This window comes from Mercurialis annua, linkage group LG1-X (genome assembly GCF_937616625.2).
Source record: "Mercurialis annua linkage group LG1-X, ddMerAnnu1.2, whole genome shotgun sequence".
In the NCBI taxonomy this organism is placed as follows: Eukaryota; Viridiplantae; Streptophyta; class Magnoliopsida; order Malpighiales; family Euphorbiaceae; genus Mercurialis; species Mercurialis annua.
The window spans coordinates 67181733-67192334 of NC_065570.1; the positions used below are offsets into that span (position 1 = coordinate 67181733).

At 32.8% G+C, this 10602-nt stretch overlaps 2 protein-coding genes and 1 long non-coding RNA gene across 4 annotated transcripts in view; all 3 read right to left on the bottom strand.

Moving 5' to 3' along the window:
- The window catches only part of LOC126654310 (uncharacterized), a 29870-nt gene extending 28787 nt beyond the window's left edge, over positions 1–1083 (bottom strand). Inside the window, exon 1 of the long non-coding RNA XR_008789990.1 lies at positions 567–1083. This is a non-coding gene — a long non-coding RNA (uncharacterized LOC126654310). The remainder of the gene's footprint in view (positions 1–566) is intronic.
- Positions 1084–4047: 2964 nt separating this feature from the next.
- LOC126665891 (uncharacterized) lies at positions 4048–7466 on the bottom strand. The gene is made up of 9 exons (XM_050358823.2): positions 7047–7466; positions 6439–6522; positions 6167–6201; positions 5914–6025; positions 5148–5236; positions 4853–4964; positions 4571–4701; positions 4442–4490; positions 4048–4226 (listed from the first exon to the last, which is right to left on the bottom strand). The coding sequence occupies exons 1-9, from the start codon at positions 7251–7253 to the stop codon at positions 4149–4151; spliced, it is 897 nt and encodes a 298-aa protein (XP_050214780.1). The 5' UTR covers positions 7254–7466; the 3' UTR covers positions 4048–4148.
- Positions 7467–7862: 396 nt separating this feature from the next.
- LOC126664538 (ABC transporter I family member 1-like) lies at positions 7863–10342 on the bottom strand. 2 transcript variants are annotated; one of them, XM_050356971.2, is made up of 2 exons: positions 9970–10342; positions 7863–8885 (listed from the first exon to the last, which is right to left on the bottom strand). In XM_050356971.2, exon 2 carries the CDS (start codon positions 8758–8760, stop codon positions 8071–8073), a length of 690 nt encoding a protein of 229 aa, XP_050212928.1. In that variant the 5' UTR covers positions 8761–8885; positions 9970–10342; the 3' UTR covers positions 7863–8070. The 2 variants fall into 2 exon arrangements, with proteins under 2 accessions (XP_050212928.1, XP_050212927.1); XM_050356970.2 differs by having other exon boundaries at positions 9916–10342.
- Between the last annotated feature and the right edge of the window lie 260 nt (positions 10343–10602).

Genomic DNA, 10602 nt, shown 5'->3' on the forward strand with positions numbered 1-10602 from the left:
CCACTTAAGATCAAAAAATTATTTTGCAATTCAAGATTTTCAGAAATAAGAAAGAAATCAATGAGGCTCAGATCAAATCCGCCTTAAAAATCAGACACGAAAGAAAAACGCAAAAGGGAATGGCTGCAATCAAGAAGCTCTCTGCAAGAAAGAAGCTCTAGATTACCCTGCCAAAATAACCCAATGCAATATTTTCAACATCTGAACTTTTCACTCTGAAAACACATATCATCACAGCCTCCTTCTGTTTAAGGTTTTTGATATTTCGTGCCAAGTTGAGGGGGTAAATTGATCCTTTGTTCAAAAGAAATTGAAGGAGGCTCAGATCAGATAGGCGTCAAGTAATCAAACATGAAAACCAAATACAAAAGGCCGTGGCTGCAATCAAGAAGCTCTCCATAACAAAGAACCTCTAGACTACCCTGCCAAAACAACCAGAAGCATCATTTTCAACATCTAACTATATCATTCTGAAAAAATATATCATCACAGCCTCTTTATATTTAGGAAAAAGGTACAAAAATGTTCACCGATGAATTCCAAGGTAGAGCGGTTTATTAGCTTACAGAGATGGGCGGTTACCGAAATCATTGGCTCCGGCAGCAGTTCAGAGAAGGGAAGCAACCACTCTACAAAAACACCCATCCACTTCTCTGACTCTTTCTTTTCAACCGAACAGAGCGCTGAATCCCTAATTGGTGATGCATCTCAGATTTAATAATACTCCCTCCGCCCAATTAAGATAGATATATATATATATATATATATGCACATACATACAAATGCATACATAGAGCGGTTTGTTTGATTAAAAAGATCGGCGGATATTTACAAATCACCGGCTCCGGCGACAGTTCAGAGAAGGGAGGCAACCACTCTATAAAAACACCCATCCCCTTCTCTGAGAGCAAAAGCCTCTTTATTTTGTTTTTAACCGAACAGAGTGCTAAATCTGCGAGTTAATACTATTTGTTATTCCAGTGCTACCCTTAGGTTCTGCTTGATGTCTCAGACGATGAAACAATAGTGTTGTGTGAGCATTAACAGCTGCGGTGAGGGTATTTTGGACATTATATTGCAATTGTGTCTGCAAAATTAGAAACGTTGAATGGTAATTATGTAAGAATCGAAATAATTAACCAGGATGATTGTACTGCGGTAAATATGCTGGGTTAATTTTGTTTTACGCGTGTACATCATGCGTGACTCTACAGTAAAAAGTGAAAACGTTGGTCACAGTTTTCGTGCAGCTGTCAAGTACTTTTTGATTTTGTCATCCATGAGGATATTTGAATTTCCAATGCACACTATATAGTGTATAATTGTACTATCACTAAGTAATTGATCCTGAAGATCACCGAACTTTCGAATTTTTTCATTTCAGTCACTAAATTATTTTTTTTTATTTCTATCACTAAATTTTCATTTTTTTTCATTTTGGTATTTCAGGCCAAAAATGCTTAGGTGGCAGCCGGAAGTTGACATATGACAACCGGATTTTACAAATTTTACTTTGTAAATTTATCATACATACATAATTTCACTTTAAAAATGACTTTTTTGATCAAATAATGCATATATGGTTTTTCAGGTTAAACAAAATTAATTCCGGCTGCCAGCTAAACATTTTTGGCAGGAAAATACCAAAATGAAAAAAAATGAAAGTTCAGTGATCAAAATGAAAAAAAAATAGTTTAGTGACTGAAATGAAAAAATTTGAAAGTTCAGTGATCTTCAGGATTAATCACCCTAAATAGTGTAAAATGTAGTAATTCAATTTAGTTCAAGTGCTAATATGTAACATTAAATATATAAATTTGTAGTGTGATTCAATAAAGTATCGAAGTATAACATATTTAGATAATTTATCGGGTAATTTTTACTAAAAACATTATAATTAGAGTTAAAAATAAGGCAAATCCACTGAAATACTCATCACCTTTTAACCCCCTTCGTTTTCACACTCACCTTTTAAAATTCTCAATTTTATCCAAATTATGATCATTCATTTCCAATTGCACCCTAAAAATACTAAATTGACTTATTTTTACCGGAAAAAGTTCAAGTCAATATTTTATATTTCAACAAATATTAGAAATAGTACCCACTATCTTCACTAAAATTTCAAAAGATCGGTCACCACCAAGACCCGCTGCCACCTTCGATAATCGACCGCCAAATCGTTCGAGAAGGAGCAACTGCTCCTACTCATGCGAGAAGGAGCAGATCTGCTCCTCCTCCAGCGGCCGATTTTTGTTGGCGGTGAGTCGCGGTTGTGGCGGGTTTGTCACGAGAAAGATGAACATATTGGAAATTTGCATAGCGTAGAGATTTTATTGAATTAAATTATAGCTATATATTATTTAATATTTATGTGCGGAGCAAAGATGAATAAGACTTTTCAGAGAGAATGGAGAGCAAAGTTTTAGAGAGAGAAAGCAGCGATGGAAGAATCTCAATAACAAGTAGTTACAAATATAAAATTTTAGAAAGGTTATAACCGTTTCTAATGACCTGACATGAAATAAGATGTAAAATCTTAATTTACAGATCGCCTTATAAAAAGAACTACATAACTGCTCATAATTTTCTCTGTTTAACATTATTCTCACAAATCCTTCATAAAAAAGATAAACAAACTTTTAATAAAAGAAAGAAAAACAAATTTTGATAGAAAAAGATAATCGCTGTAATAAATATATTAAAAGAAAAAAAGAACCGATATAATCTATAAACGATTTCATCTTCAGTCTTAAAAGATTTTGATCTATATCTGATTTTTAATTTGTATATATAGTGAAATTGATGTGTTTCGTCGATAAATTTACCAACAAAAATAAAAAGGATGAAAAAGAATCGGCTATTTGTTTTATTCTAAAACAATAAAAAAAATGGCTAACGTTAATGGTAAAAATAAACCATTGACGGCAGCCGAATAACGGATAAGATTTTCAATTTAGAAGAGAAAAGAGAAAGGGTTATTATTTTTCTTGAAAAATAAATTATTCTAGTGTTTTTAGAATAAATTATTGCAGATGCCCAATTCCCACAATTTTAATTATTATATCTTAGAAACCGTCATTTTTCTACTAGAAAAGTGCATTAAAAAATCACCTTTCGTCTTCTTTTGAGACCGCTTTTAAACGCCTATGTTTAGTAAAAAAATTGCCTTAATGACGCTAAAATATCAAAAAGTTAAATTTTTATTACAAAATTTAAGAAAATATGCATTAAAAACTAAAAATAGGTGGAGTTATTTTACAAATAATCCAAAATTTAATTAATGAAATTTAATAATTTCAATAAATATTCGTTCAAAATTATTTCTGATTTTAAGTACTCAAGTAATTGAAAATACCATTCGTATAACGTGAGAAGTTTCGATTAATTACTGTCAAAAATTATTGACATTATAAGTTTTTATATGAACAAAATGAATTGACATATGATTCCTTTAAATGCAGTTTGCAGTCACTGTCTTCTAATCTTTGCGTTTCTCACCTTTTTCGCTTGATTTTTCATTAGTGATCAATGAATTTTGTTTAATTTGTTCATAAAAAATAATTTAAATTTATTATCTAAAGGAGAAAAAAGTATGATAAGGAGCCTAATTGAATTCAAAGAAACAGAAGTGAGAGATAAAAAAGGAGGCTCAGACCCGGCGTATGATTAGTATGTTCTTTTGTAATGTCTAATTTTTTGCACTCTGGAACAACATAAAGTATCATCACAGCCTCTTTTAATTTTCAATTTTATTAAGAAACATTTTAATAATTAAAATTTTAACTTCGTAAATAGTTCAGCCAATCAAGCATGATAGTACATGTCAGTGCAAAACATTTATTCTATGTCATTTGATTTTTGAATCGAAATATAACTATTTCATATTCAATTTGATGAGTTGAAAGAAAAGAAGAAAAACTAAAATGCAATCACTGAGTATTAATTACATTGATTCATTTACAAAAATATGTTTTTTAATTAATCAAATGAATTCATATGCAAATAAAATTAATTCTGGAATAGAATTAATCTGAACACAATAAGTGAAATTAAGCTCAATAAATTGCCAGTTTGGAGTCAATCATTTACATAGGGAAAAAAAATCAATAAATACTGAATACAGAAGATGGGGGTAGCTGATTCATTCACATAAATTCTTTACCTCTTTGTCGGATCACGACTTTGTTCACCACCATACCTCTTGAATTAACCAAATAAGTTGCCTGCAATTGGAACATAAACAAACTACATTTAACAGGGATGAATGCTCTTGTTATCGTCATTATGAATGGCTCGTGATCAAATGCTATGCTGCATAACCAAATTTTGATGCAATGAATGTTCATTTTTGTCTATCATATTCCGTAAGGTTCAATCTCAGTTCGTTGAGTACTTTCAAAATCAATTCTGATATTTCTGGAATAATAAAGAAACTTACAATCTCTAGAGAGCTGACTCTATGAAGAAGAAATCCAGTTTCCATTTCCCTAATGCAGAAAAAAATGAGCACTTCTTTAGTTCAAGTTGCACAAGTGGAATACTAGAATATCAAGCAATGGAAACTCACTTTTCAAAAGTTGAACTTCCATTTAATGAAGCAATGGATGGTTTGCTTTTAACAGGATCACTGATGCCTAAGTAAGTTACACCGTCTTGAGAGATGGCTTTCGTGCAACTCTGTTTGCTTATGTATGCATTCTGAAGAACGAAAATACGTTAATTAAATTGCAATTCCAGTAGAAAAATATATAAACATGTAGATTTTTTTTCCTGAAAGAATATCGAATATGAAGAACTTTAATTATTTTTCCTGATGGTATATTGAATATGAAGAACTTTTGATTCTTACCACACCATATTTCATGAAGATATGGTGTAGAGGCTCGTGAACTTCCTTCTCTTCGATTTTCTCCTCGTTCTGTCCGCAAACAACCACCGGGTAGTATCCGACTACTATGAGCCTAGTTTTACATACCACACTTATTCTGGTCAAGCTTCTGAATAAGAGAACTTTATATGAACATAGAACAGCTCAACTGATAACATTTTGAAGTCTATAAATTTGTAAGTTATTACCATTATTATCTTGATTCCAAGTGTTGCAGAAATGACATTTAATAAAAAGATAAACAATGACTGATTACCAGTTACTATTGGCGGTCTGTAGTGCTTGCATCAGCCAATTTAATTGGTTGTTTCCAAATCCACTTGCTGATCCAGCCAGCAATAAATCCTTAAGAAGTTTCAGAAAGAAAGCAATCCAATAAACAAGTAAATCGTAGCTGGATATATAAGAGAAACACGAACAAGTATCCTTGATATAGATATCGATACATAAAAAGTGCAGTCAACAAAAGACCACCAAGCACTAGTATATCTCAAAGATACTACTTCTAGTGTAAAAGCTAAAAAGAACAAGGATCAAACTGTAAAAACAAACTAAATAAAAATTAATTTATACTCAGAGCACCAGTAACCAAGCTTATCATATCAAATAACCAGCAGCTTGTTCTCGGGGTCCAACTTCAAAGAAACACCACTTGATCAATGCCCTCATTCATCTAACTTTGCACCAACTTGTAATGAACCTCGTCGACCATATTCAAGTCTGTCATGTTATACTGGATTGATGTCCATAACTCTCTTGCAAGTGCAAATCACCCTATTTTTTTATCTGCTATTTAAATGCACATTTCATCTGATGCATCATTTAAACTCCTAAGAGTTTGAAACAAACCAATGGTGTTTTACACGGTTAGCTAAGTAAAGCCTGGGACCATAATCCATCTGCCATTGCATTTGGGAATCCATATACATATATAACATGGAAGAATGCCTGATTATTGCATTCTTCCATGTTATATGAAAACCAAACATGAAAGACTACAAATTTGATTGTTAGATATGTACCTGTAGAGACTCAGTATCTACACCAGCTATTGTTAACATTTTCGTGTCTGCAACATTGATCTGTTCTTGGAAGCAACCAATATCCAGACCCTTTGAAGCACTAGTTGTATACCTACAAAAGCATTATCATTCAACATTATCCACTGAAGTTAAGTAGTTGAAACCATTTATCAGGATATAAGTATATTAGAATCAAATATTCATAAGCAGAACAAATGTACCAAAGACTACTGATTGCAAGTGTGTATTATACCAGGGAACATTCATTGAGGAGAAGAGCCGGCTTGCCTGCAAAATATACATGTAGGGCAGTTGCTAGCTGTTGAAGTTAATGAAAATGTATTAAACTAGGAAAATCTGAGTCGAATCTAATTCACAGACGAAATGGTTGGAGAAAATCATATGTTTGAAACCTATTTGTACAAGTTTCTATTGTATAGAAGTCTCAAAATAAGATATTTTGTAAACGAAAAGAACATATAAGAAAGAGATGAAGAAAAGACGAAGTAAAAATAAGAAACTTACATTCTTTGTGAGTGGATCATCTTCTCCCAGCTCACTAATGTTCACAACGAACTTTGCTTTGTAAACCCTTGCTACCTTCTCCATCTTCATCAAAATCAACATCAAGAAGTTCATTCAAACCATGAAAAATGATACCAAATTTACAAGTGAGAATGAAAGAAAGACAACTCTTATTGGGCTGAGGATAACAGAATTTGATGTTGTTATAACAGAAATTAGTATCGACTGAAGGGAAAAAAGAAATCGAATGTAATCCCCGGTTCAATGACAGAACCAACAAGTAATGCCAATTCAAATTAAAATGTGGTTTATTACTAATTTGTCTATTCCAATAAGGAATGCACATGAAAATGACACCATTGAATATTTTATAGCTAAAACATTCAAAAAGGAAACAGGGAAAAGCGTATAACTGAATAAATATAAGGCTTTAAAATCAAGAACCTGATCTGAGCTTGATTTTCAACTAATTCTAACAACAAAACAATGTCTACTGATGAACACAGTAAATTAAATTAAATCCTACCCAGAAACAATATAAAAAAGCTAAACTATCAAAAATAATACACACAACAGAGAAATTCAAGCTAACAAGATTCCAAAATTACCAGTTTGAGAAGATGAGTCTGTTGTTTAATGTCCCTATAACCTCCTCCAACACTGATGAAATAAACATCAAGAGGTCTGCTTCTGCTGGTATTGGCACCACCTTTAACGTAAACATAAGGGTGACCCAAGTTAATTGCAACATACAAGGCAACACACAGGCAAACCTGCACACCCAGTGTACAAATCCAAGATCTCTTCTTTTCCATTCTTTACAAATATTGCTCTAATACCCACCTCTTGTTGTTATTTATAAATCTGATATTTTCTTGTTTTTTCTGATCCAACAGTTTATAATATCAGATCTGAAGCTTAACTTAATCCTAAATTACAAAAAATATTTATTCTTTTTAAATTAGTTTCCTCTGAAGTTATGCAAGAGATAGATTATAATTTAGAAGTGAAAGTGACATGAAAATGATTGGTAAAAATGTCATTATTATTAGGTGGTATTATCCATTGTCTTTTAATCAATACGATGTTCTTAAGTCTCAACTGTTGAGTTTGCGGTGCACGTTTAATGTTCACTTCTTATATAAACACTATCCCCAAATTCTCTATCTTTTTAAGAACATTAGCCAATTAAATCCTAATATTTTTACAATTAATATTAAAATAATTCAACCAAAATTTGTTCATTTTTATCTAAGTTAAATGCACTTCTTTTTCTAATAAATGTTTAATATGTAGTGTGCATATATAATTATATATTATATATATGTAATTTTTTAAGTATTCGTATAAAATCTAATAGCGATATGTTTCTCACATAACTGATATTTTTTTCTAATAAACATTACCTTTTTAAGTTAAAAATATAAATAAATGGACATAATTATTTATTAACCAATGTCAAACTTTAATTATTTTTAAATTAAAAATTAAAATAAGTTATAAAGGTTTCAATCGACAAGGGACTTTCATGAAATTGACTCAGACTAGTGATTCATTCTACTGGCTTTACACCAGATGATGCTAAAATAAGACTAATTCTATGTGCACAGCACTGAGATTCAATCTCTTGTTTCAAGAGATGTCGGCTCGATCGAGCATATCGACCAAAGTCATTCTTCGAGGGAACCGAGGTGGTAGTCTCAAATGCATAGCATCCTCAATCTCTATAGGCAGATGTGTAGCCGCAAATACTATCCCTCCCTTCTTTCTATGCTCTGCGATTATGTACTCCAATAACTTCACCCCATCATCATCTAAGGCAACAGAAGGCTCATCAAGCAACCATATCGGCCGGTCTATAGCCAGTAACCTCGCAAGCTGAAGCCTCTTACGCTGACCCATCGACAGCATTTTCGCCTTATCTTTGGCCAATCTTCCGAGCCCCATCAACTCGATAGCCCGCATTGAATTCCCTTCCTTGCTTTCAAGAACCTCGTACCACTGGACATTTTCAAGGACCGTGAACCTATCCTTGATGGCATCTTTCAGAGAGAGCCAGTTTAACTGAAGCTTATACTGGTGGAAGACTCCAGATTCCGTCACGTCATGACCGTTCCAAAGGATCTGACCGGCAGAAGGCTTAGAGAATCCAGCTAACATTCGTAAGAAGGTGGTCTTGCCTGACCCATTGCTGCCTGTCAGAACAAGTGCCCCGCCGTCGTGCATGGAAACATTGACATGGCGTAAGATCTGTTGAGCATTTCTCATGCACGAGACGTTATCAAGGAGGATACGAGGAAGTGGTGGTCTTCTAAGAGACATTGCGTGCTTGAAACTTTTGCTGAACGCTCACCTTTTGTAATTTGAGGTTGATAGCAGAAACCAACCCAATCAAGCTGCTGATATAAAACCTTTAAAGTGAAGTGCCAGAGGTTACCAACTCAAACCTGGTATAATGTGCAGTGAGGTAAATTGTTAGCTTCAACGTGCATAGGAAGATGGTTAAAAGACAAGAAATAGTAAGAAAACCCACTATTAAAGTATATAACAGTGTATTCTTAGTAAAACCCAGCCATACAAACTGATAGAGCAAAAAATTAATTCACAAAGTCTCCGGGAGCACAACATAGCTATAAAGACCTGACAAACCTATTAAAAATCTAAAGTTCAAAGCTGATTATGGTGAACTTCGTTGGTTTACTGAGAACATGAATAGCTCTTCCCCAATTTGTATCTTCATGAAAGAAGAAAGTTTCTTGAACTTATTCTCTTTTCTTTTTTCAAATCTAACTTTTACTTATGTGCTAACATACATCAAGTTTTGTGTTCATCAATATAATTAACTAGTATCATTCCTAGCCATCTAAGTTGAGACCAAATAGTTTAGCTAAATTTTGGTTAGATCAATGAATATGAGATATAATATATCATTATCCTATAATAAAGCTATTGCAGCGAAAAATATAAAAACAAACTTACAAGCATAACCAAATAAAGATTTCTAACATTGCTACAATTTATAACCTTGAGGTTAATGCCAAAATGCAGGACACAGAAAATAAACATGTCAAGGGAAGATGTGACTAAAAGTGGCTCTGACAGTTAGTAGCATTTGTTCTATCATTTGTTTCCAAAGCCACTTGAACACAGAACTGTTCAAAACAGGGCCATTCTAATAAAGACAAGGAATTTCCAACTAATGGAAAATACTTGTAAAGAAGATATGGATCCCAATTAAATGACAGCCAAAAATGCCTGCAATTCCTCATATATTCAACTTTGAGAGGTCTCTGTAAAGCTCTTTTATGTTTTACTCTGCACTCAACCTTTCAACCAGAACAAAATATGAAAAACATGTATCAAATATGAAGAATCAAAGAGATTAATCAACAAAAATATAATACATATTAAAGGGGTAAGGGGGCAGGCAAAGTTGACAAACGGGAAGTAAAAAGTTTAAGAGTTGAGCTAACTTACATATGTACTAATTGAAAGAAATAGAAAAGTTCGTTGAGGCAAATTAACAAACACCTTATGAGCTACTTGCCAAGGTTGGTTTCTGATCAATAAAATGAATGATGAAAGATAGCGAGCAAGAGAAAGAAGCGATAATTTAGCATGAATCTGCAAACAACAATGTATATGAATCTGATGATGATGTTGCTACAAAGTGAACCCCAATATACAACAATTGTCTTCAACCGCTTTCTTATAATTACAGTCTTAATTGGCAAAGCTACAAAACGGCCATTCTATTTAAAAGGATGGGGCAAGTATGAATAAAAGTGCAGACCAAATGTGTAACACATGAACCCAAAACTCTCACGTCAAAAAAATGAAATCTGATATTTTTGTTATAAACTATGGAGTGAGTCCACCCCATACAAGCTGCGCCATGTTAATTTTCACAACAAGACAATGAACGTTTACGGTAAATAATTTTTCAATTATTATTTTTATCCTTTAATTTTTCACGTGGCTAATGCACTATTGGTTTGTTGCATGAATGATTTTTTGCAACGGTTGTGTTGTATCTTTTTTCTAATTTTATAAATAAAAAGTTTATATTTTTTAGGAAAAATAGACTTATTAGGTTTAACTTTCGATGCTAGATCTCTCAATCTAAAATGAGCGTGTATCTTATATGTAAACTGAGCGTATATT